This window comes from Cibotium barometz, chromosome 61 (genome assembly GCF_041138505.1).
Source record: "Cibotium barometz isolate CiBa-2024 chromosome 61, ASM4113850v1, whole genome shotgun sequence".
NCBI classification, from domain to species: domain Eukaryota; kingdom Viridiplantae; phylum Streptophyta; class Polypodiopsida; order Cyatheales; family Cibotiaceae; genus Cibotium; species Cibotium barometz.
In genome coordinates, this window is record NC_141106.1 from 30,587,474 (window position 1) to 30,615,333 (window position 27,860).

The following is a 27,860-nucleotide window of genomic DNA, read 5'->3' on the forward strand; positions in this document are numbered from 1 at the left end:
GCTAAGAACAAATTCCGCATAATGTCTTTACTTCATTTTCTCATTCATGCACTCGTCACAGCAAATACATAGTTCTTTGATAAACTCACAGTTCTTTGATAAACTCACTCATATCAGCTTTACACATGTTTTATTGAAAGCTTGATGGCATTCAGAGCAAGCTTATAGTGAAAGAGACACAAGCAAAATGAAAGTGTGCCCAATCATCCCCTTTTCATCTAGTATGAACTAACTTGTCATTGGCAAAAGAGAGTTCAGCACAAGATACTTGATAGGTACCTGAGAAGCTTTAAAGAGCTTAATGCAGCTGGCAATTATCTATGCTTACCAATAAGTACGTAACATGTCCAGGCATTAATGGCCAGTTTTGACAGCATACAAACATCACAAGCAATACAAACTGAGGCCTGATAAACAGCATCCCTCATCATTTTAGCATCCCCATTATAATCAATGTACATTGCACGTATTTTAGTAACTTAGTAACTTTTAAAAACAGTGTGGATGTGGCCAGATTGAGCAAGTTGCTGGCTGCAGCTTGGGTCGTAACTATGACTGCTCAAGCAGCTACTAGAAAAGCTAGAAAGAAACACGAACATCAGTACCTCTCTTTAGTGTTGAGCTCGTAATCTGAGATGATCTAACACCCTGGTGGATGATTCGAAAGGTATCTTGGCACATGAAAAGGCTCCCTGCACGGAACCATAACCAGCCTGATACAAACTTACAGAAGATCTTATTGAGATCTCTAAGCTTGAGGAAGACATGCTGTGAAGACTCAATATCCCCTTGTTAGTGCTTTTCTGAATCTACTCTCTGCATTAGCTACTCCCTGTTGAAAAAAGCAACACATTCGCTCACCAGAATAAGCTCAGAAATTAAGGTCATCTGCCCAGAATGGCCAGATTTTAAATATCAAATGCTTCTTTGCAGAAGCAACAGAAAGGAAAACTATTTCTAAGAATGTTTAATTTAATTCCTCCTTTTTTGTAGCCAACCTTATATACTGTCAACTTTTATGTATCCCCTCTCTCCAAGAGCACGAACTCAAAGCTTTGCCTTTTCGCAAACACCAGAGGAGATGAGATTTGCAGAAACAAAATAATTAAGCTAGTTACGAGTGTAAGAACCTAATACAAAGTAGGTCTGAAATACAGGTACGATAAACTAAGCCATAAAACAAATTTGGAGCCCAACAACCAATAGGCAGTGTCAGGACTCAGAGCACATGCCAAAGCTAAACCTTGCTAAAGTCGGTCTTTGTGCTTGCCTTCTCCATGATGAATCTTTGATACCATTAGGAAATGCCTGCTTGTCTCTGGTCAAACTTCTTCTGCATTTCGTTTTCTAAGCAGAAAGGAGGGTAATTTCTTTTGCAAAAAAAGCATCTTTCACTTCACCACTCCATCTCAAAACGGGGTGGCAAAGAAAAGATTGGATCTATTGTGGAGATAGCTAAGGCCATGCGTCACTACGAGAATATGCCTTAAACATTTTGGGTAGACAGTTGCAACAGCAGCTTAGATCCTAAACCAATCTCGAACAAAAGCTATAAAAGGTAAAACTGCACAGGTGAAATTTGATTTATGCTTATATATGTGTGTGAGGCTGCAGTCGGCCAGCTGTCCACTGTTGTCGGCCAATTATGAAAGAATGAGTGCAATGCTGAGATACCCACTCAGAAATGCTGCAAGAACTGTACAACACTGTATATGGACAGCAAGCATAAAGGAGAAAAGAAGATCACTGCTGAATATTACCAAAAAAGGTAGTACATCATGTGGAGCAGCATTAGGGAGGTCCCGTAGATGTTGCCTATCACTGCAAAAGCTGAAAAATGAGATGATATGAGGGAAAAGGGAGCCAGCCCTTTTATAGTACCTCAGTATGCTGGTCGGCCAACTGTAGCAGGCCGACAACAAGGCTGTAGCAAAAAATGCTATAAAATGCTTTAAAAATACCCCCCAAAAAAATGGTAGAAAAAATGCTGAAAAATCTCTACTAAGATATGCCAACGCAAGGCTTCATATGGAGCCAAATACAAGCATGAATATGCATGGGAAAGTCCATTTGGGGATGAAATAATTTCCAAGTTCCAACACCTCCTCTTTAGCGCCAGATGGGTGGGCCAACTCCAGCACGCTGCAAAAAATCCTCCAAAGAGTCTGAAGGAACAACCTCCTCATAAAAGGCACAAAGCTCGCAAAGATATCGTACATCTGAATACCGAGAAGGTCTCCGGAAGAAGCCACGAGAAGGTCAAGAAGATATCCAAGACGAAACACCAGGATCAATCTGGAGAGAGAAGCCCTCAGGAGATGGAACCATAGATGACTCCGAAAAATGTGGTACCTCCTCTGCATCTGCAACGAGTATCGGGACCGAAATAGAATCCTCCTCTGAAGAAGAAGGAAATGAAACAACCACTGGAACAAACTAATCATCAATGATAGCTGAATTTGCCACGTTCGAAGTAGGAACAGGCTCCAAGATAGTGGAAGATGCCTACTCTGAAACATAAGAAGGAGAAGTAATTGCCAGGAGAGAAGCTGCCAAAGTAGGAAGCTCCAAAATATGTGAGGATATCTCAACAAAATCATCCACCTGCTCTGTAGAAGAACCGTTTATCCTCCTCTGAAAGAGAGGAGAGAAAATCTGCAATAATAGCATCAGCATATAACAGCACAAGAGAAGGAAGATACTCATCCAAAGGGATTAGAGAAACTGATAAGGTCTCTGTCAGAAACTCCTGTAAATAATCCTCTAGGACATTGACTTCTGAATCAGAAGTTTCCTGTGTGACCACCAAGATGGACTCATCCTGCTCTTGTGAAGATGAAAGAACAAGGGGATCATAGACAGCAAGAAAAGCCATCTTAGCATGAGACTTCGTACTCTCCTCTGTCTTTGGTGAAGTATCTAAGCCATCTGTCGTGGGTGAAGTGTCTGAGCCATTGGAGGAGGACTCATGTTTTGCTTTAGCTTAGGCTTTAGCTTTGCAGAAAGCAACCTGTCGGGCAAAACATTTGACCTCTAAATGACCAAGTCAACCACAAAATTCACAAGATTCCTTCATCCTAGAACCCTTGATGCTGTTAGAATTGTCAGAATTGTCGTCGTCAGAAAATGACTTTGTGGTGACTTTCTGCTTCTTGTTGTTGGAGTTCCCTTTTCCGCCTTTGCCCTTGCCCTTGCCCTTGCCCTTGCCCTTGCCCTTGCCCTTGTTAGAGGCAACAAAAGCAGACTCCGACTTGCCTTTTCCGTGAAGCATGCACTTGTCATGGAGATAACTCACGACTTCCTCAAAGGGGGGAGAGGATCACGGAAATAAATATTATCCTTGAAAGAATCAAAGGAAGCAAGCAACTTACCAAGAAGTTTATGGATGGGATTGTTGATGGTGCTCCCATACTCCTCAAGTTGCAGCTTGATACTACGGGAGAACTCTCCAACCTTCTCAATCAAGTTATCTGACTCAATGATGGTAAGATTCTCCAGATCTGACTCCAATTTGACAATCTTCACTGTCGAAACTCTCCCATACCTCCTTTGGATCTCTATCCACATCTGATGAGCATTACTCAGGGAGGAGACAAACTGTGCCTGTATGGATGGAGTCATGCAATGGATGATAATAAGACGAGCCCGAGCATCCAACATGCTTTGCAAAGCAGGATCCACCAAGTGACGTGTGGAGATAGCCATCCACACACCGGCTCCTTCCAGCAACAACTGAGTGTAGAAAGACCAAGTATGATAGTTGGTTGCTGGAAGCTTCATGGAGTCACTGACTAGGGGAGGATTGTAGGATGGTATGTGGGCAGGGGTGGGAGCAAGACCTGGATGAGAGAAACTCAGAGAGGAAAGATTGGAAATAGGAACCACCTTTGGAGCGGCGGGAGCAGGGGATCCAGGTTGTGATGGAGCGGGAGAAGAGATAGGAGAAGGAATGGCTGTAGAGAAGTGGTCTCCTGAAGCCATTTCTGCTGGAAAAAAAACAAAGTACCTCCTCTCAAGTTGTCCTCCTCTCAAGCTGTGCACAGCAAGAGAAAGAAGAAAGAAAGGGAAGGGAGGGTGGGAATCTGAAAATAGAAGAAGCAGAATGCCTCAAAGTTCCTATCCTTAGAACCTATGAAGAGGGTTTCAGCTAATAACAGTAAAAATGCAGAAGCTATGAAGAAAACGCAGCCTACAGTAGGAAGAAATTGCAGCACTTGACGCAATCACGCAGCTCCACTGTAAAACGCAGGTTACAGATGAAGAAACGAAGCAGTAAACAGCTCCTATATGCTGAAAACAGTCGACAACAGCATGGGAAAAGAAACGCAGGTCCCTGTAGATGTTTCCCGCTCTGATACCATGAAAGAATGGGTACTATGCTGAGATACCCACTTAGAAATGCTGCAAGAACTGTACAACACTGTATATGGACAGCAAGCATAAAGGAGAAAAGAAGATCGCTGCTGAATATCACCAAAAAAGGTAGTACATCATGTGGAGCAACATGAGGGAGGTCCCGTAGATGCTACCTATCACTGCAGCAGCTGAAAAATGAGATGATATGAGGGAAAAGGGAGCCAGCCCTTTTATAGTACCTCAATATGCTTGTTGGCCAACTGTAGCAGGCCAACAGCAAGGCCGTAGCAAAAAATGCTATAAAATGCCTTAAAATACCCAAACAATGGTAGAAAAAATGCTGAAAAATCTTTGCTAAGATATGCCAATGCAGGGCTTCATACAAGCATGAATATGCATGGGAAAGTCCATCTAGGGATGAAATAATTTCCAACAAATTCTTTGGGACAAATATTCAGTTGTGCTTCACATTAATGCTGCCGTGTCCACTTGCTCGTGAAAGAGTGCACAGAGCGGAAGCAAAGTGGCACTAGCATGTGCTGAACCATAGCAACCAGGTACGGGACGGGACGTATAATACGGCAAAGTATAATACGCGTATTATACGTATTTTTCGCGGGGCCAAAATAAAAAACGCCGTTTTTTTTTAATAAAAAACACTAGTTTAATTACATTTGGTCGAGACATGTCACATACATGTTTAAAGTTGAAACTTGAAGTGTTGAACTTTAAGACTCAAGACTGGAGTTATAACTTATGAACTTATGAACGTTTAAAACGAGAGAGAGAGAGAGAGAGAGAGAGAGAGAATGTAAGAGTCAAGACTCAAGACAGAGAGAATCTTCAATCGAGAGAGAGAGAGAGAGAGAGAGAGAGAGAGAGAGTTATGTTGCTGCCTTGGGGGCCTGAGCAAGGGTGGGTGGGGAAACGGGGGCGGCCGCCAACCAGCACAGCGAGGAGGCGAACGAAGGGATAGAGGGGAAGCGAGGGTGGGTGGGGAAAGGGGGACGACCGCCGACCAGCACAGCGAGGAGGCGAACGAAGGGAGAGAGGGGGAGTGGTGAGCAGGGGCGAACGTACCGTGTGAGGTTGGAACTTAGGCGTGCAGGTTCGGGAAGCAACAGAGCGCACCAGAGCGCACGCAGATCCCAAAAAAACCCAGGCATAACGTTAAACGTTAGCCTAGCAAATTTTTTAATTAAAAAAAAACTCACGTTTTTTTTCAAAAGGACGTTTTTTATCCAAGAAAACGTCCCGTCGAGTTTTTTTAATAAAAAACGCGTTTTATAGCTGCTATGTGCTGAACAGAGAGTGCAAGAGAGAGAGATATGGAGAAAACTATGCTGAATATACTGAAGCAAAACAGTCCCAAGCAAGAGACAATACAAGTTTCATAAGTGGGGGAGCAAAATATGTACAAGACTGAATGAACAATGAGAGGCCAGCACCCACTATTTATAGTAGGGGGAAGCTAGCCGACTGGAGCTAGGCCGACTGGAGCTACTGGACAAGGCCAATTGGAAAATGCCAGAAAGGCTAGCAAAAATCCCAGAAAAATACTAGAAAAAGGGGTGGCCAGCCCACAAGCAAGGGCCATGCAAAAGGGACCAAATGGGCACCATAAAAGAGTAGAATCTGGGGATGAATGTGCTAACACCCCCTCTCAGCACCAAATGCTAAACAAACTCCAAGAATCCGAAGATGAGCCAAGGAAGCCTGAGAAACAGGCTTGGTGAACAACTCTGCAGCATTCTCCGCGGAAGGACAATACTCCAAACGCAAATCTCCAGCAAGAACCCGTTCACGAACATAGTGATATTGGATCTCAATGTGTTTCGTACATACGAGCATGAAACAGACGGTTCTTGGCGATGGCGATGCAACTCTAATTGTCACACCAAAGAAGAGTAGATCCGATAGGAGGACAGCCAAGCTCCTCCAATAATCTCCGCAACCATATCGCCTCACATGAAGCATAACAAACTGCACGGTAATCTGCCTTGGTAGAGGAAAGTGCCACAGTAGGCTGCTTTTTACTGCTCCAAGAAATGGCTCCAGACCCAAGTGAAAAAACACAACCAGTGGTCGAACGCCGTGTATCTGGATCTCCAGCCCAATCTGAGTCAGACCATCCAACAAGAGTGCGTCCTGCCAGAATCCAGAGTGCCACGCAAGTACCGAAGAACTCTGAGAGCACACCGCCAATGCTGCTGACGGGGTTCAGATGAGAAGGAACTCAATAAACTGACTGCGAAGCATATGTCCAATCGGGAGTAGGTAAACCATACCAAACAACCAACGAGAACCCGATATTGTCCCTGATCAGTCCTTGGAGAAGCATAAAGTGAAGACAGCTTCTCACCAATATCCATAGGAGAAGATATTGGTTTGCACCCAGTCATCTTGTCACATGCACTCTGCACTGTAGTGCATGGTGACAAACTGGCTCATCATCAACAGTGCAACATTTGTACAGTATTAGTTCCATTCATGATGATATTTGTCGTACGTCATAACCCATTGTATATCCTCAGTCCAAGATAAGTCAGGCACGAGCTACGTAGGTCATTCTCAGCCATAGTCAATCAGTCAATCAATCTAAGTCCCTTAACCCACTTAAAGAGACACATTCATGCATATACAGTCGGTAGAAACCTTAGGGTTTGCATCAGAAAGCATCCTGCATATTGCACATCATTCATGCATAACATCTAGACCATTGCAGGAACCTCAGATAGCATCCAGGATTTATCTAGTATTTTTCTGGTAATTTTTCCATCATTTTTAACATTTTTCACATCATTTATGCATTATTTATGGACATGAGCAGTCGGCCAGCTCTGTAGCTGCATTTGAACACATATTTTGGAAGAAATCCCATCTATTTACATGTACTTGAAATTTACAAAAGCTATGGCATTTGGCTCTTCGAGATCCATCGAGTGTCCATGGTATTATGTATTGCATTTGGTTCTCCAAGATCCATCAAATGCTTAACATGCTTCTATGCAGCCAGGATCTTGTAGATATAGCTAGCAATGTAGCATACATATACATGGGAAGCTTAACCAAAACATTCCATGGCTACATGTAGTGTCCAACACCCATGTCCGTGGATAATAGAGAATTTACAATATGAATCCCGAGAATTAGGGAGTGGTTACACTACCCCGTCATCAAGTTTAGCAAAAGGGAATCTCACGTGCACTCCGGTGCCATGGCTAACCTTGTGCATGAACAGTCTTAATCCCTAATTACTTAGCATTCAAGTGAGTATCAGAAGCATCAGTAGGCAAAGCATCAACGAGCTTCGAAGGATGGATTAGTTGAGGGATTACCAACCATCAAGGCTCCGTCTTTTGCTTGTTCCTCTTGTTTACAGGGGAAGCAACACCGAGCCGCCTTTCCGAAGGAGGCGACACACAGATCTTCGACATCACTTGCTCTCATTCATGCAGACTTATGTGGTCCTATGAGTACCACGTCTTTGAGTAAGGCGTTGTACATGCTCGTGATGGTGGATGATTTTACCAGATATACTTGGGTTTTCTTTCTAAGACCAAGGATGAGACTTTTCATCACTTCTGTGATTGGAAAGCTAAGGTGGAAAAAGAGACCGGTCACTCTGTCAAGGCTCTCAGGACCGACGGAGGGGGTGAGTTCACATCCCAGGAGTTTCAGCAATATTGCAAGACTCATGGCATTCAGAGACAGCTTACTACAACAACATATACTCCATGAAACCGGCCTGACGGGCGGTGAAACAAACACTCGCACATAAAACACTTCAACGCCATTGAGAACCTAGAAAAGGAAAACAAACAGGGGGCTGGCCGACTACTTCTTGTCCTTGGTGTCTTTTCTTCTGAGCTTCATCTTCAGCTCTTGCTCTTCAACTCATATAGGCAAAGACACACAACCCTGCACTGCTTCCTGCACTTCCTTTTCACTTTCCTCATGTTGAAGCTTTTGATGTGACAACCACGGGCTCGCCTCCTTGAGAAAGTCGACGATGTCCCGGCAACGGAACCTTGAAACAAGCCTCACGGGCGGTGAAACAAACACTCGCACATAAAACACTTCAACGCCATTGAGAACCTAGAAAAGGAAAACAAACAGGGGGAGCTAGAGTGCTCCTGCAAACAGTACACGGACACCGATTGGCCCCAAAACGCAGTGGCGCCCCTTGCGGTATTTCTTTAATTGATTATAAGAGCTTTGATTACAATAAGGCTGGGAACTCAGCCGTCACAGTAGAACTCCTGAAGCCTGCAAAGAACCTGCATCATAGCTTCTTGTCCACTCGGCATCCACAAACAAGTCCAGCCATTGTTCACATCGAAAGACTCTCTCACATTGAGTCTGCATACAGAAACTTTCTCCCATGATCAGGGCTGCCACAACCATCCATAGCCTCTCACACTATGAATAGCATCACACCCTGACACATCCAATGCTTCTGCATCACAACACAGACTCCCAAACTGTCTCTCAAAAGAGAACTCGTATCACAGCACAGCATACCATACAGTCGACACACCTGTACCAACCTTCTCTACCTTCCAAGGGTACTATCCATCTCTGTCATGGATTCCCTGTCCCCTGTCCAATCAGTAGCAAGGCTGTACCATACATGTGTCCATTCCTGTACCTTCTCCCTTCATGTGACCTATCTCCTAGAGAAACCCAAAAACATGTTTCCTCGAGAAACCTATGACCTGTTTCCACATGAAACCCTTAGGTCTGTTTCCCTTTGAAACTTCTGTCCTGTTTCCATACAGAACCATTCATGGCACCATTCAACAACAGTGCCAACAACGGCATACATCTAGTTACCTGTTCCCTCATGAAACATCTGGAAACATAGAGATGCCCATAACTGTAGGTCCATCTGTTCCTTTCTAGCAGGAAGAAAACAATCTGCTCCATGAGCACGCAGCCATGCGAGCTTGCATCACTCCCATGCCAAGAAACATAACCAAGTGACCTATACTTGCAGCCAAAAACCCAAGCACATAGCTGAATTTGCTACCAAACAAAAACAGCCCATAAACAGACCCAAAACATCCCTGTTGCAAGGAGGATCAGCACCATGTGCACCTCTGTAGTCCTGGCCACCTGAGAATCCAGGGAAAACAGCCCCTCCTTTCTGCAAAAACACGCCGTCCTCCTAAAAGCACACGCCTGGCAGCCTATGAGATACACTGCTGCCTGTACGATGCGCCTGCACCTGTCCGTACAGGTCAACACCTGCAGCAGCCGTACCAATGTACCCTGGTGATGCGCCGACTGTACCAAATGAGGCGCCACCTGCAGCTGTACAATACTGTACTGCCATACCTGTACCTGCTGGACAGGACTGCAGTAGTACACGTTGCACACGTGTGTATGTAAACCGGCCTTCAGAAAGCAAAGGGCGGTGGAACAAACACTCGCACATAAAACACTTCAACGCCATTGAGAACCTAGAAAAGGAAAACAAACAGGGGGAGCTAGAGTGCTCCTGCAAATAGTACACGGACACCGATTGGCCCCAAATCGGTGTGGCGCCCCTTGCGGTATTTCTTTAATTGATTATAAGAGCTTTGATTACAATATAAGGCTGGTAATTCAGCCGTCCCAGTAGAACCCCTGAAGCCTGCAAAGAACCTGCATCTGGCTTCTTGTCCACACGGCATCCACAAACAAGTCTAGCCATTGTTCACATCGAAAGACTCTCTCACATTGAGTCTGCATACAGAAGCTTTCTCCCATGATCAAGGCTGCCACAACCATCCATAGCCTCTCACACTATGAACAGCATCACACCCTGACACATCCAGTGCTTCTGCGTCACAACACAGACTCCCAAACTGTCTCTCAAAAGAGAACTCGCATCACAGCACAGCATACCATACAGTTGACACACCTGTACAAACCCTCTCTACCATCCAAGGGTACTATCCATCTCTGTCATGGATTCCCTGTCCCCTGTCTTGTCAGTAGCGAGGCTGTACCAAACATGTGTCCATTCCTGTACCTTCTGCCTGCATGTGACCTATCTCCTGGAGAAACCCAAAAACATGTTTCTTCGAGAAAACCTACGACCTGTTTCCACATGAAACCCTTAGGCCTGTTTCCCTTTGAAGCTTCCATCCTGTCTCCATACATCTAGTTACCTGTTCCCTCATGAAACATCTGGCAACATAGAGATACTCATAACTGTAGGTCCCTCTGTTCCTTTCTAGCAGGAAGAAAGCCATCTGCTCCATGAGCACGCAGCCATGCGAGCTTGCATCACTCCCATGCCAAGAAACATAACCACAAGACCTGTACTTGCAGTCAAAAACCCAAGCACATAGCTGAATTTGCAGCCAAACAAAAACAGCCCATAAATTGTCCTGTTTCCACCCTCTGAACTGTCAAACCCTTCCTCTCACAAAGGGCTAGAGAGAACCACTCTGGAACAGTCTTGAGCCAGTGGAAAGAGAGACTCCGAAAGACATCACCTGCAGTCCCACTTGCTCACAAAGAAAGAGAGACTTACAGTCTTTATGTCGCTTTCCACACGAGAGGGAAAGACACGAGGAAAAGCCTCGTTGTGTCCAGCCTTCTTGTCCTGCAGTCCACGCCTTTGTGTCCAACTCTGCCTGTATGGACAGCAGCGCAGCCAGCCAACTTCATGCCAAAAGCAAAGGAGAAAGAAAAGAAAGAACCTGCTGGCGCCTGTACCTTCTGTGCCTTAATAGCCCAGCCCGCCAGCCTTCCTAAATCAAAAGAGAGAGAAACTGAGTGCTGCCCGATCAGTACACAAGCCTGTGGCAAAGAGGGAAAAGCTTCAGCGTGCAGCCCAACCAGTCGCCAGCTTTCCCATGAACTAAATCTCCTGCGTGTAGCTGCAGTCCAGCCGCCCACCCTTTCCAAGAGAAAAGCACATGTGCATGCTGCAGTCGACTCTTAGCAAGAGAGAGAGAAAAGCCAACGTGTTGTTCATCCCCATGCTTCCTTGCAGCCCACTTCTTCCAAAAAGCACACGCTTCCTCATCAGATAGGCGCCTCCTACCTGCCAGCCCCTCCTCTTTCCCCAAAAAGCACACGTGGCCCCAAAATAGCTTATGGGCCACGTTTTCTTCATAAATGGCATTAAAAATTACTTTAAAGGTTTTTAAAACCTTTTAAGTTAAAATTCCTTTGCCCCCTTTCACACATGGGGTTATCCACACATGGGCTTCCATCTTCACTCCCACCTGATGCCATTCACACTGTCCACCATGTCCCCGTGCACATCTGCATCTTGTCCAGCGAAAAACACAGGGTCATGACATACCCCCCTCTTGAAAAATGGCAAGCGTCCTCGATTGCACTCAATGGCACAATAAAGCATCTCATGAGCAAAGATACCCCATATGGCAAAAACAATGGCCTTCCAATGCATCTGGGTGATAAAATAATCATCCTGCACAATAAGCCACACTATCCTCTTGCTTGTTCCTTCAGAACCTACAGCAAAAGTCTAAAACCAAATGGAAACACGTTAACTGTGTTAGCCAAAAACAAAACCATGCATCATTCTACATACGGCACACATATGCATGACACACATATGCATTCGCAAACAATATGCTCCTCAAAATGCTCTACCTACTCTAAAGTAACAGTCTAAGGGCTGCTCGCAAGCCTTACGCCCATGGGCATCCCGCAGGACCCACGACTGAAGGTACAACATGAGCATATGAAAGCACTCAATGCATCCAAACACTACATCTACCAAGTACTTTCCCACATATGTTTCATGGCCATCCCGCAGGAGTTACACCCAGTGGTGCATCCATGAACAAAATAAAGCACTTGATGTATCATACCAACATACATGCAGCACATGACACAATGCAGAGTATTTCCCAATGTATTCTCAATGGTACCAGGATCCAATGGCACCAGAATACAAAAATACCTCTACCTCAAAAAGTGTATGCATACATGCACAAATAGAGTTCAATCCATATTTCCATGAACCAAACCAACTCTAGGACTGCTCGCAAGACTTATGTCCTCCATAGAGTTATCCATAGTTGCAGTTAGAGTTCCAGGTGCGCGCGACTGTGAACCTTACTCAACCACCATCTCGTGTGACTAGTACACAATACCATAGAAGTCCCATAAGCAGATGTACTGTCAGCCTCAGTACCTTCGGGTGAATACAAAGATGTCACCAAGCGACTCCTAGATAACAACTGAGCCTGTCTGTAACAAGGGAGCGGAGGTGCTACCCCCCTCTTGAGCATCAGGCAATACTCCAAACCTATGCTCTGCTGAACCTGAATGAGACGTAACAAGAGTCGACTCCAACTCATAGGCATCAAGATAAAGCTGCAACTCCTGAGGTGAATCTGCTAAGACACCCTCCTCCATCCACTTCGCATCCATCAGTGAACCTCCTCCATCCACTTCGTATCCATCAGTGAACAGCTCTTGAACTTCACAGGATAGCAACGGGAAACTTTACCATGTACCTAATGTGCCAGTATCTGCTCAGGAATAAGAACCTCGTCAAGTTCCTCCACTTCCGTCTGAGCCTCATATGATACATCCTCAGGCACCCAAAACCTGGTTGCACTCCACCCAAGTGGTAAGCACAAGTCCTCGACGAGGCATAGTAGATCACCACTGCTAAACATAGAAAGAAACTGTCTTCCGAACCCATGAAGCCTCTATGAAGATACCACTGGTGACAAATTGTCGAAAGCCATAGCCTTCAACGCATCTCCTGCACCATAATACTTCAATTGCTTCTTGTTCCTGGCCGACTACTTCTTGTCCTTGGTGTCTTTTCTCCTGAGCTTCATCTTCAGCTCTTGCTCTTCACCTCATATAGGCAAAGACACAAAATCCTGTACTGTGTCCTGCACTTCCTTTTCACTTTCCTCATGTTGAAGCTTTTGATGTGACTCTCATGAGACAACCACGAGCTCGCCTCCTTGAGAAAGTCGACGATGTGTCCCGGCAAACGGAACCTTGTAAACCGGCCTTCAGAAAGCAAAGGGCGGTGGAACAAACACTCGCACATAAAACACTTCAACGCCATTGAGAACCTAGAAAAGGAAAACAAACAGGGGGAGCTAGAGTGCTCCTGCAAATAGTACACGGACACCGATTGGCCCCAAATCGCAGTGGCGCCCCTTGCGGTATTTCTTTAATTGATTATAAGAGCTTTGATTACAATATAAGGCTGGTAATTCAGCCGTCCCAGTAGAACCCCTGAAGCCTGCAAAGAACCTGCATCTGGCTTCTTGTCCACACGGCATCCACAAACAAGTCCAGCCATTGTTCACATCGAAAGACTCTCTCACATTGAGTCTGCATACAGAAGCTTTCTCCCATGATCAAGGCTGCCACAACCATCCATAGCCTCTCACACTATGAACAGCATCACACCCTGACACATCCAGTGCTTCTGCGTCACAACACAGACTCCCAAACTGTCTCTCAAAAGAGAACTCGCATCACAGCACAGCATACCATACAGTTGACACACCTGTACAAACCCTCTCTACCATCCAAGGGTACTATCCATCTCTGTCATGGATTCCCTGTCCCCTGTCTTGTCAGTAGCAAGGCTGTACCAAACATGTGTCCATTCCTGTACCTTCTGCCTGCATGTGACCTATCTCCTGGAGAAACCCAAAAACATGTTTCTTCGAGAAAACCTACGACCTGTTTCCACATGAAACCCTTAGGCCTGTTTCCCTTTGAAACTTCCATCCTGTCTCCATACATCTAGTTACCTGTTCCCTCATGAAACATCTGGCAACATAGAGATACTCATAACTGTAGGTCCCTCTGTTCCTTTCTAGCAGGAAGAAAGCCATCTGCTCCATGAGCACGCAACCATGCGAGCTTGCATCACTCCCATGCCAAGAAACATAACCACAAGACCTGTACTTGCAGTCAAAAACCCAAGCACATAGCTGAATTTGCAGCCAAACAAAAACAGCCCATAAATTGTCCTGTTTCCACCCTCTGAACTGTCAAACCCTTCCTCTCACAAAGGGCTAGAGAGAACCACTCTGGAACAGTCTTGAGCCAGTGGAAAGAGAGACTCCGAAAGACATCACCTGCAGTCCCACTTGCTCACAAAGAAAGAGAGACTTACAGTCTTTATGTCGCTTTCCACACGAGAGGGAAAGACACGAGGAAAAGCCTCGTTGTGTCCAGCCTTCTTGTCCTGCAGTCCACGCCTTTGTGTCCAACTCTGCTTGTATGGACAGCAGCGCAGCCAGCCAACTTCATGCCAAAAGCAAAGGAGAAAGAAAAGAAAGAACCTGCTGGCGCCTGTACCTTCTGTGCCTTAATAGCCCAGCCCGCCAGCCTTCCTAAATCAAAAGAGAGAGAAACTGAGTGCTGCCCGATCAGTACACAAGCCTGTGGCAAAGAGGGAAAAGCTTCAGCGTGCAGCCCAACCAGTCGCCAGCTTTCCCATGAACTAAATCTCCTGCGTGTAGCTGCAGTCCAGCCGCCCACCCTTTCCAAGAGAAAAGCACATGTGCATGCTGCAGTCGACTCTTAGCAAGAGAGAGAGAAAAGCCAACGTGTTGTTCATCCCCATGCTTCCTTGCAGCCCACTTCTTCCAAAAAGCACACGCTTCCTCATCAGATAGGCGCCTCCTACCTGCCAGCCCCTCCTCTTTCCCCAAAAAGCACACGTGGCCCCAAAATAGCTTATGGGCCACGTTTTCTTCATAAATGGCATTAAAAATTACTTTAAAGGTTTTTAAAACCTTTTAAGTTAAAATTCCTTTGCCCCCTTTCACACATGGGGTTATCCACACATGGGCTTCCATCTTCACTCCCACCTGATGCCATTCACACTGTCCACCATGTCCCCGTGCACATCTGCATCTTGTCCAGCGAAAAACACAGGGTCATGACAGTGTACCTGCTGGACAGATCTGCGCCTGCGTCAGTTTGTTCAGGTCTGCACCTGCACCACAGCCATCGCCTAAACCTGCAGCAGCCATACACTGTACCTGCAGCAGCCGTACACTATACTGCAGTCGTACAGATCCACACGGGGTCTTCTGTGCGCAGCCAAAACCCAGCAGCCCACATATGCAATCTGACGACCATGTTTTCCTTCTCTTCCACGCAGCTTCCTTGCACGCCTCCCCAAAAGCAAGAGAGAGAGAAGAGAGAGACGTGGGCCTCCAAAAGTGGAGTAGTCTCTATAAATTGCCTAGGGGCCTCTCAAGGCTTTAAAACCTTTATAACTTTAATTTTTTTGTCCACCAAAGGTTATAAAACCTTTTTAAATTAAAGTATCTTTGCCCCCTTCACACTTGGGGTTGTCCACACATGGGCTTCCTTTTTAACTCCAATCTGATGCCATTCACACTGTCCACCACGTCCCCGTACACACCTGCATACTGTCCAGAGAAAAACACAGGGTCGTGATACTCCATCACAGAATGAAGTTGCCGAGAGGAAGAATAGGACCATTATGGAGATGGCCCATGCTATGCTTGAGCATTCTTCATTACCTCGACGTTTCTCGGCTGAGGCGGCTTCCACTGCTGTCTACATTCAAAATAGGTCTCCTACTGCTGCTCTTCCCGACAAAACTCCATATGAGGCTTGCCATGGTGAGAAGCCCTCCGTTGTTCATTTTCAGATATTTGGGTGTACGCCATATGTTCATGTGCCTAAGGAGCACCGCTCCAAGTTGGACTCGAAGTCTCAGCGCATGACTTTTCTCAAATACAGCACTGTGTCCAAGGCATATCGTCTTTATAATCCTCACGCCGGTAAAATTGTTGAGAGCCGTGATGTGGTGTTCAACGAGACTCCTACATCTTCAAAGGGGGGTGGTGAGCTTCTGCTTCCTTTACCTCCGTCTCCGCCTCCTCCTCCTCTTGCTCCTGCTCCCGCTGTTTCTGTTACACCTCCAGCTGAGGATACTCAGTCAGATGATGATGACCTTGCTCCTCCTCCGGCGAGTTCGAGCAGATCTGTACCTGGTTGGTATTATCAGACAGTTCGTGATTCTGGGTTACGTGAGCTTTCTTCTGCTCCTCCGCCTGGTTCTCTTCGGCGTTCTTCCAGAGTTACAGGGAAACAAATTCATGAGGGCAACATGTTTGTTAATTATGCTCTTACGTCTACTATCATTAATGGTCCTTCTGATCCCACTTTTGTAGACAAGGCTCTTTCACATGAGCCTTGGCGTCATGCTATGCAGGCAAAGCTAGATGCTATCGAACGAAACGGCACTTGGATTTTGGTGCCTCGACCTCTGCAGGGTAAGGTGATTGGTGTGCGTTGGATTTTCAAATCAAAGTTCCGAGCTGATAGTAGCTTGGACAAGCACAAGGCAAGGTTGGTTGCCAAGGGTTATGCTCAGCGCCCTGGTGTGGACTTTGATGAGACCTTCGCTCCGACGGCCCGAATGACTACCATTCGCACCGTTCTTGCACTTGCAGGACATCATAGATGGCATGTTTTCCAAATGGACGTCAAGTCGGCTTTCTTGAATGGAGAGCTTACACACGAAGTTTATATTGATCAGCCGCTAGGATTTGTTGTTCTGGGCAAACAGGATCATGTTTACCGGCTGAAGAAGGCTTTATATGGTCTAAAGCAGGCTCCGCGGGCTTGGTACCAGCGGATTGATGAGTTCTTTTAGAAGCTCGCCCTGCGCCGTTCTCGCGTAGATTCGAACCTTTATATCCTCCTTGAGAGGGAGTTGATTGTTATCATTGTGGTCTATGTTGATGACCTCATCTTTACAGGTTCTTATTCTGTGCAGATCCATTCTATTATGGATACTTTGGAGACAGAGTTTGAGATGACAGATCTTGGCCTCTTGCATTATTTTCTTGGCTTTGAGATTTGGCAGACCTCAAAGGGCATTTTCTTCTCTCAGCACAAGTACACTCGGGAGATTCTCGATAGATTTCAGATGACGGGGTGCAAACCAGTATCTTCTCCTATGGATATTGGTGAGAAGCTTTCTTCACTTATGCTTCTCCAAGGACTGATCAGGGACAGTATCGAGTTCTCGTCGGTTGTTTGGTATGGTTGACCTACTCCCGATTGGACATATGCTTCGCAGTCAATTTTTTGAGTTCCTTCTCATCCAAACCCCGTCAGCAGCATTGGCGGTGTGCTCTCAGAGTTCTTCGGTACTTGTGTGGAACTCTCGATTTTGGCATCTTTTATGGCCAAGAACGCACTCTTGTTGGATGGTCTGACTCAAACTGGGCTGGAGATCCAGATACACGGCGTTCGACCACTGGTTGTGTTTTTTCACTTGGATCTGGAGCCATTTCTTGGAGCAGTAAAAAGCAGCCTACTGCGGCGCTTTCCTCTACCGAGGCGGAGTACTGTGCAGTTTGTTATGCTACATGTGAGGCGATATGGTTGCGGAGATTATTGGAGGAGCTCGGCTGTCCTCCTACCGGATCTACTCTTCTTTGGTGTGACAATCAGAGTTGCATCGCGATCGCCAACACAGGAGCCACATTGTCCACGTATGCGGCTAGAGCCATGGTCAAGACCTCACTTTGGTCTTGTCCCCCCTATAAGAGAGGTGCACTTATGAGCCTAAAAGACACTTGTATGTAGCTTTAGCACTCTCCTTTCTTCCTGTCTCAGACCATACGAGTTATGCAATATTTATTACAACCATAGGTGTCGAAACATCTCAACCAAATGAAAAGCTCAAAATGTTTTGAAAATGATAAAAAATGAAAACCAAAATGGATCCCAATGCCATGTCATCATGCCTTGTTATAAGATTAGGTGCTTTCCAAGGAGCATAAGCATGAAAAGATCAAGTTGATGAAAGCCCAAGGCTGCAGCATGAAAGAAAGTTGATTGAAGGCACACCCCATACGTGGCTTTTCGCTATGTTTAGGATATCCAAGCTGGGTACTTGGTTTTAGAGTAGAATGCTGGCTTATTGACCTGCATGAATGCCAGTGGCATGCAGCAGGATTGCTTGGGCTGCAGGCATCAATACAGATAACAACTGAGCCTGTCTGTAACAAGGGAGCGGAGGTGCTACCCCGCTCTTGAGCATCAGGCAATACTCCAGACCTATGCTCTGCTGAACCTGAATGAGACGTAACAAGAGTCGACTCCAACTCATAGGCATCAAGATAAAGCTGCAACTCCTGAGGTGAATCTGCTAAGTCACCCTCCTCCATCCACTTCGCATCCATCAGTGAACCTCCTCCATCCACTTCGTATCCATCAGTGAACAGCTCTTGAACTTCACAGGATAGCAACGGGAAACTTTACCATGTACCTAATGTGCCAGTATCTGCTCAGGAATAAGAACCTCGTCAAGTTCCTCCACTTCCGTCTGAGCCTCATATGATACATCCTCAGGCACCCAAAACCTGGTTGCACTCCACCCAAGTGGTAAGCACAAGTCCTCGACGAGGCATAGTAGATCACCACTGCTAAACATAGAAAGAAACTGTCTTCCGAACCCATGAAGCCTCTATGAAGATACCACTGGTGACAAATTGTCGAAAGCCATAGCCTTCAACGCATCTCCTGCACCATAATACTTCAATTGCTTCTTGTTCCTGGCCGACTACTTCTTGTCCTTGGTGTCTTTTCTCCTGAGCTTCATCTTCAGCTCTTGCTCTTCACCTCATATAGGCAAAGACACAAAATCCTGTACTGTGTCCTGCACTTCCTTTTCACTTTCCTCATGTTGAAGCTTTTGATGTGACTCTCATGAGACAACCACGAGCTCGCCTCCTTGAGAAAGTCGACGATGTGTCCCGGCAAACGGAACCTTGTAAACCGGCCTTCAGAAAGCAAAGGGCGGTGGAACAAACACTCGCACATAAAACACTTCAACGCCATTGAGAACCTAGAAAAGGAAAACAAACAGGGGGAGCTAGAGTGCTCCTGCAAATAGTACACGGACACCGATTGGCCCCAAATCGCAGTGGCGCCCCTTGCGGTATTTCTTTAATTGATTATAAGAGCTTTGATTACAATATAAGGCTGGTAATTCAGCCGTCCCAGTAGAACCCCTGAAGCCTGCAAAGAACCTGCATCTGGCTTCTTGTCCACACGGCATCCACAAACAAGTCCAGCCATTGTTCACATCGAAAGACTCTCTCACATTGAGTCTGCATACAGAAGCTTTCTCCCATGATCAAGGCTGCCACAACCATCCATAGCCTCTCACACTATGAACAGCATCACACCCTGACACATCCAGTGCTTCTGCGTCACAACACAGACTCCCAAACTGTCTCTCAAAAGAGAACTCGCATCACAGCACAGCATACCATACAGTTGACACACCTGTACAAACCCTCTCTACCATCCAAGGGTACTATCCATCTCTGTCATGGATTCCCTGTCCCCTGTCTTGTCAGTAGCAAGGCTGTACCAAACATGTGTCCATTCCTGTACCTTCTGCCTGCATGTGACCTATCTCCTGGAGAAACCCAAAAACATGTTTCTTCGAGAAAACCTACGACCTGTTTCCACATGAAACCCTTAGGCCTGTTTCCCTTTGAAACTTCCATCCTGTCTCCATACATCTAGTTACCTGTTCCCTCATGAAACATCTGGCAACATAGAGATACTCATAACTGTAGGTCCCTCTGTTCCTTTCTAGCAGGAAGAAAGCCATCTGCTCCATGAGCACGCAACCATGCGAGCTTGCATCACTCCCATGCCAAGAAACATAACCACAAGACCTGTACTTGCAGTCAAAAACCCAAGCACATAGCTGAATTTGCAGCCAAACAAAAACAGCCCATAAATTGTCCTGTTTCCACCCTCTGAACTGTCAAACCCTTCCTCTCACAAAGGGCTAGAGAGAACCACTCTGGAACAGTCTTGAGCCAGTGGAAAGAGAGACTCCGAAAGACATCACCTGCAGTCCCACTTGCTCACAAAGAAAGAGAGACTTACAGTCTTTATGTCGCTTTCCACACGAGAGGGAAAGACACGAGGAAAAGCCTCGTTGTGTCCAGCCTTCTTGTCCTGCAGTCCACGCCTTTGTGTCCAACTCTGCTTGTATGGACAGCAGCGCAGCCAGCCAACTTCATGCCAAAAGCAAAGGAGAAAGAAAAGAAAGAACCTGCTGGCGCCTGTACCTTCTGTGCCTTAATAGCCCAGCCCGCCAGCCTTCCTAAATCAAAAGAGAGAGAAACTGAGTGCTGCCCGATCAGTACACAAGCCTGTGGCAAAGAGAGAAAAGCTTCAGCGTGCAGCCCAACCAGTCGCCAGCTTTCCCATGAACTAAATCTCCTGCGTGTAGCTGCAGTCCAGCCGCCCACCCTTTCCAAGAGAAAAGCACATGTGCATGCTGCAGTCGACTCTTAGCAAGAGAGAGAGAAAAGCCAACGTGTTGTTCATCCCCATGCTTCCTTGCAGCCCACTTCTTCCAAAAAGCACACGCTTCCTCATCAGATAGGCGCCTCCTACCTGCCAGCCCCTCCTCTTTCCCCAAAAAGCACACGTGGCCACAAAATAGCTTATGGGCCACGTTTTCTTCATAAATGGCATTAAAAATTACTTTAAAGGTTTTTAAAACCTTTTAAGTTAAAATTCCTTTGCCCCCTTTCACACATGGGGTTATCCACACATGGGCTTCCATCTTCACTCCCACCTGATGCCATTCACACTGTCCACCATGTCCCCGTGCACATCTGCATCTTGTCCAGCGAAAAACACAGGGTCATGACAGTGTACCTGCTGGACAGATCTGCGCCTGCGTCAGTTTGTTCAGGTCTGCACCTGCACCACAGCCATCGCCTAAACCTGCAGCAGCCATACACTGTACCTGCAGCAGCCGTACACTATACTGCAGTCGTACAGATCCACACGGGGTCTTCTGTGCGCAGCCAAAACCCAGCAGCCCACATATGCAATCTGACGACCATGTTTTCCTTCTCTTCCACGCAGCTTCCTTGCACGCCTCCCCAAAAGCAAGAGAGAGAGAAGAGAGAGACGTGGGCCTCCAAAAGTGGAGTAGTCTCTATAAATTGCCTAGGGGCCTCTCAAGGCTTTAAAACCTTTATAACTTTAATTTTTTTGTCCACCAAAGGTTATAAAACCTTTTTAAATTAAAGTATCTTTGCCCCCTTCACACTTGGGGTTGTCCACACATGGGCTTCCTTTTTAACTCCAATCTGATGCCATTCACACTGTCCACCACGTCCCCGTACACACCTGCATACTGTCCAGAGAAAAACACAGGGTCGTGATACTCCATCACAGAATGAAGTTGCCGAGAGGAAGAATAGGACCATTATGGAGATGGCCCATGCTATGCTTGAGCATTCTTCATTACCTCGACGTTTCTCGGCTGAGACGGCTTCCACTGCTGTCTACATTCAAAATAGGTCTCCTACTGCTGCTCTTCCCGACAAAACTCCATATGAGGCTTGCCATGGTGAGAAGCCCTCCGTTGTTCATTTTCAGATATTTGGGTGTACGCCATATGTTCATGTGCCTAAGGAGCACCGCTCCAAGTTGGACTCGAAGTCTCAGCGCATGACTTTTCTCAAATACAGCACTGTGTCCAAGGCATATCGTCTTTATAATCCTCACGCCGGTAAAATTGTTGAGAGCCGTGATGTGGTGTTCAACGAGACTCCTACATCTTCAAAGGGGGGTGGTGAGCTTCTGCTTCCTTTACCTCCGTCTCCGCCTCCTCCTCCTCTTGCTCCTGCTCCCGCTGTTTCTGTTACACCTCCAGCTGAGGATACTCAGTCAGATGATGATGACCTTGCTCCTCCTCCGGCGAGTTCGAGCAGATCTGTACCTGGTTGGTATTATCAGACAGTTCGTGATTCTGGGTTACGTGAGCTTTCTTCTGCTCCTCCGCCTGGTTCTCTTCGGCGTTCTTCCAGAGTTACAGGGAAACAAATTCATGAGGGCAACATGTTTGTTAATTATGCTCTTACGTCTACTATCATTAATGGTCCTTCTGATCCCACTTTTGTAGACAAGGCTCTTTCACATGAGCCTTGGCGTCATGCTATGCAGGCAAAGCTAGATGCTATCGAACGAAACGGCACTTGGATTTTGGTGCCTCGACCTCTGCAGGGTAAGGTGATTGGTGTGCGTTGGATTTTCAAATCAAAGTTCCGAGCTGATAGTAGCTTGGACAAGCACAAGGCAAGGTTGGTTGCCAAGGGTTATGCTCAGCGCCCTGGTGTGGACTTTGATGAGACCTTCGCTCCGACGGCCCGAATGACTACCATTCGCACCGTTCTTGCACTTGCAGGACATCATAGATGGCATGTTTTCCAAATGGACGTCAAGTCGGCTTTCTTGAATGGAGAGCTTACACACGAAGTTTATATTGATCAGCCGCTAGGATTTGTTGTTCTGGGCAAACAGGATCATGTTTACCGGCTGAAGAAGGCTTTATATGGTCTAAAGCAGGCTCCGCGGGCTTGGTACCAGCGGATTGATGAGTTCTTTTAGAAGCTCGCCCTGCGCCGTTCTCGCGTAGATTCGAACCTTTATATCCTCCTTGAGAGGGAGTTGATTGTTATCATTGTGGTCTATGTTGATGACCTCATCTTTACAGGTTCTTATTCTGTGCAGATCCATTCTATTATGGATACTTTGGAGACAGAGTTTGAGATGACAGATCTTGGCCTCTTGCATTATTTTCTTGGCTTTGAGATTTGGCAGACCTCAAAGGGCATTTTCTTCTCTCAGCACAAGTACACTCGGGAGATTCTCGATAGATTTCAGATGACGGGGTGCAAACCAGTATCTTCTCCTATGGATATTGGTGAGAAGCTTTCTTCACTTATGCTTCTCCAAGGACTGATCAGGGACAGTATCGAGTTCTCGTCGGTTGTTTGGTATGGTTGACCTACTCCCGATTGGACATATGCTTCGCAGTCAATTTTTTGAGTTCCTTCTCATCCAAACCCCGTCAGCAGCATTGGCGGTGTGCTCTCAGAGTTCTTCGGTACTTGTGTGGAACTCTCGATTTTGGCATCTTTTATGGCCAAGAATGCACTCTTGTTGGATGGTCTGACTCAAACTGGGCTGGAGATCCAGATACACGGCGTTCGACCACTGGTTGTGTTTTTTCACTTGGATCTGGAGCCATTTCTTGGAGCAGTAAAAAGCAGCCTACTGCGGCGCTTTCCTCTACCGAGGCGGAGTACTGTGCAGTTTGTTATGCTACATGTGAGGCGATATGGTTGCGGAGATTATTGGAGGAGCTCGGCTGTCCTCCTACCGGATCTACTCTTCTTTGGTGTGACAATCAGAGTTGCATCGCGATCGCCAACACAGGAGCCACATTGTCCACGTATGCGGCTAGAGCCATGGTCAAGACCTCACTTTGGTCTTGTCCCCCCTATAAGAGAGGTGCACTTATGAGCCTAAAAGACACTTGTATGTAGCTTTAGCACTCTCCTTTCTTCCTGTCTCAGACCATACGAGTTATGCAATATTTATTACAACCATAGGTGTCGAAACATCTCAACCAAATGAAAAGCTCAAAATGTTTTGAAAATGCTAAAAAATGAAAACCAAAATGGATCGCAATGCCATGTCATCATGCCTTGTTATAAGATTAGGTGCTTTCCAAGGAGCATAAGCATGAAAAGATCAAGTTGATGAAAGCCCAAGGCTGCAGCATGAAAGAAAGTTGATTGAAGGCACACCCCATACGTGGCTTTTCGCTATGTTTAGGATATCCAAGCTGGGTACTTGGTTTTAGAGTAGAATGCTGGCTTATTGACCTGCATGAATGCCAGTGGCATGCAGCAGGATTGCTTGGGCTGCAGGCATCAATACTGGTGGCGGTTGCTGTGGTTGGATTCAGTAGTGTAGAGTATTTATTACTGTTCAGTGAAATATGGGATGTTTATGATGGCAGTTTATACCATAGCCAGGGCCCAGGGCCCAGGATCCAGGACAAGTACCGCAGGGTGTCATCAGGCATAGGACTATGTGTAGGCTGTCACTGTCAGCAAGCTGAGAGAAGAAAGCGTATTGCCTGCTTGACAGCCCACATCCAATGGCCCCAGCACACCTAACAACTTACCAGTACAATGTCAATGGTATACTTGCACTTAGCAGAGCTGCTGCTCATGATCTCCTCATGAAGACCTAGATACGATATTACCTCCCAAGGCCAAGCTTAATGTGAGCTGGCATTCAAACCATTGTGGCATTGGACTGTGTAGGCTGTCTTGTCAGCAGGCCGAGAGAAGAAAGCATAATGCCTGGTTGATAACCCACATCTGATAGCCAGAAGTACAATGTCAATGGTATACTTGCACTAAGCAGAGGTGCTGCTCATGATTTCCTCATGGAGACCTAGACATGATGCGATCTCCCAAGGCCAAGCTTAATGTGAGCAAACAAGGCTGTATACCATTGTTGTCCATGGTATTGGAAAGCATTGATTGGCAACTTAAGATGCAAACATCTCGTGCCTCTAAGACAAAAACATGAGAACAGGGTTGGGACCTTGCCAAAGGCGGGTTTTGACAACTATGATAATCACCATGAATAAAAAGACAATAGTTCCAACTTCAAATGATAGAGAAGCACCTTGCTATAAATTGGCAGAAGAGAAATGCAGAGTTTTATATGGAAAAAAACAGCCTGTCAATTCAGCAAAGAGCATTTCTACGGAGAAGGATTGAGATCAATACTTGAAAACCTACCAGCGGATAAGCGACCCAAACAGAAAATGCTGCATGATGGGGACCTTCTCCAGCACTTCTGCCTTGTACATTTTTAGCATGCCACTGTTTACCTTGTTCCATGAAGGTACTACAGAAATGTCATCAATCATCGGAGAGTGTTCAGCAAGATGGCCTTTCTTCACTTTCTTGATGAAACTGACACATCCAAGATACAAATACTCCTTGGAGAAATTCTCAAGAATGTCTACATTGTGTATAGATTTTGGCTTCATGTACTTATGGTCAATAAGCTGAGCTGATCCAAAGATGAAAGGCAAGAAATGGTAATCATCAAGGCCCCAAACACCATGAGAGCCAGCCGGCTCTAACCAATAGGTGGTCTGAAGCTTTCTCATCAATTCAAGGTACCTTACAAAGACTCTGGAAACCAAAGCTTGATAATCGTCTTCATTCACAAGCCCAAGCCTGGCTAGGCACAGCAACCAGGCAGCAAAATTCGCCTCATGGCCGGTACCATAGTCTATTCTGGTGGCATTGCCAAAGCTGTCTGCAAAATAGGGAAAGAGTTCAGTGACTGCCGGTTCCATGTCCTTAGGCAGGAGCTTGAGCATGAGGGAGGGTCCTTCCTCATGCAAGCGGCCTTGCCAGTCTCGGAAAGCTGGATTTCCATACCGCGCAGGCTGCTGGAGCGGTGGGATCTCATCTATCCAGCCATCCATCGAATCAAGGATCTGCACGAGGTTACGGACAGCAAGGGACTCGCTGCAGTAATCAGATAGCTTGTGACCGTTAATGGACTGGTTGAGGGCGGCAATAAAGCCAAGGAGGAGCTTGCCAGCTTCAGAGGAATGGAATTTGTCGATGTCTAGGGAGCTGTTGATGCGTTTCGTTGGGGTTTGGAAGCAGAAGGGGGGGAGGGCAACCGGGATAGGAAGAGGCTGGGGGACTGGGATTAGGGTTGCGTGGATTCCAGAGGACCCCATAACGGGGGCGACGGCGGGTGCTCGCAGGGGCCTGTATGATGTGGGGGGAGAGCTCCAGTTACCGTGCGATGGCGATGCTGACGATAAGGACCAGTCTGGCGATGGTGGATGGCCACCGCTGCTGCTGCTTCGGTTTCCCTCTTCATTGCTGCCCGGCAAGTCTTCCGCCATAGCCGTAACCTTGAGAACTCTGTGTAGTAGACAGCGACGCTCTCCTTCTGCACGTGCCTCTGAAGGAATCGGAGGGCTTGTTCTTCAGACCGCTTCAAATACACGATGGCTGTCTGTAAAAAGACAGGACTTGAATGTTATCCGCTCAAGAAGGCCAAAGGCCCTAAGGGTGGAATCACACGAGGCGGTGCTTGTTTCTGTTTACATGTTGACTGGTGATTCACACAAGCAATGGAGGACATATGGTCTGCTAGCTTCTCCTCCAACAGCAAATCTCCATCAAGGAGAGGTCCCCACATTTCCTCCCTTTCCAAGAGATGTCCAGAGGGGGAGGTTAGAAGTGTTTTAGCCTAGATGGACACCTTGGCACATTTTCTCCCTCTCATCAAGTTCAATCATGTCAGGTTGGGAGATGGCCTCCGCTACGTCTAAACATGTAAGAGACCAAACAGTAATAAAGTATCTCCATGAAAACAATATAAGTAGCCATGTGAAGGTGCCAGTGTGTTCATCCATTGATAGCATTTTAATAGAGCGTAAGGCGATGATGATATCTCCCTCTTGTGATGGGAGATCTCCATGTCATCAAAATATATCCTAGATCTCAAGGCCGAGATCCCTAACGTTGGGTCTCTCTCTCTCTCTCTCTCTCTCTCTCTCTCTCTCTCTCTCTCATCCCCCACATGCATGGGGCTAGAGGATAGTGTGCTCATGTGAGCAATGACTTGCCTCATCCCACTCATCCTCATACTACATAACCTATGAGAGAGGGCCGAAAAGGTAATGAAATCCCCCATGGATCTCATGGTAGGTATTATGTTACATTCATTGATGATCGTGTGGGTTTATTTTATGAGAATGAGAAATGTGAAGTGCTTGCTCACTTCTAGAGATTTAAAGCCTTGCTCAAGAAGGAAAAAGATATGCATATCAAATGCCTAAGATCGGATCGTGGGAGAGAGTATTTTTCCAATGAGTTCAGTGATTTCTTAAGAAAGTAAGAAATCAAGAGACAGTTTACATGACAGTTTCATGCAAAGTACACTCCCAACAGAATGGTGTCGTCTTGAAAGGAAAAATAGACACAGTGCAGAAGTGGCATGTGCCTTGATGTCTAAAAAGAATATACCAAATTACTTTTGGGTAGAAGTGGTAGCAATTGATGTTTACATTATGAACAAGACTTCCACTGCAGATGTTGACACCTAAACAGAAGTTTACATGCATAAAACCATGTGTCTCACTTGAAAGTATTTGGATGTATTACATGTGTGCATATTCCTAATGAAGTGAGAACAAAGTTGAATCCAAAGGTAGAAAACTGCATCTTCATTGGATATGCTTTGGAGCAGAAAGGTTATAAATATTATAACCCTACCACTTATGAGATGCAACTAAGCAGAGATGTAGTCTTGATGAGATGAGTAGCTGGTATGCACCAATGAAGGCAATAGAAGATGCAAATGTAAGAAGTAATGATGCTTCCCCACATGTAGAGAAACAACCACGTGTGTATGGTGGACCTGGAGAGTCCTCTAACAGTGGATCCAGTATTAGTCCATGGTCAGGTAGGTTGAGGATAAATGTAAGTACATGTGTATCACACAAAGAAAAGGAAAAGGTAGATCAACCTTTTATGCCTGATCAGCAGGTCACTGTTATGGGTCACCCTGACCCTCCTTGAGACACATCCCAAAAAGAG

General features: G+C 46.2%; 1 protein-coding gene across 1 annotated transcript; it reads right to left on the reverse strand.

Moving 5' to 3' along the window:
• Window positions 1-285: 285 nt before the first annotated feature.
• LOC147604745 (uncharacterized) lies at window positions 286-26,280 on the reverse strand. Its single transcript, XM_086794838.1, has 2 exons — window positions 25,023-26,280; window positions 286-832 (listed from the first exon to the last, which is right to left on the reverse strand). Exons 1-2 carry the CDS (start codon window positions 26,156-26,158, stop codon window positions 826-828), a joined length of 1,143 nt encoding a protein of 380 aa, XP_086650964.1. The 5' UTR covers window positions 26,159-26,280; the 3' UTR covers window positions 286-825.
• Window positions 26,281-27,860: the final 1,580 nt, after the last annotated feature.

Coding starts and splice junctions, on each gene's coding strand:
- LOC147604745 (XM_086794838.1), bottom strand. CDS start 26,158: ATGGCGGAAGACTTGCCGGGCAGCAATGAAGAGGGAAACCGAAGCAGC.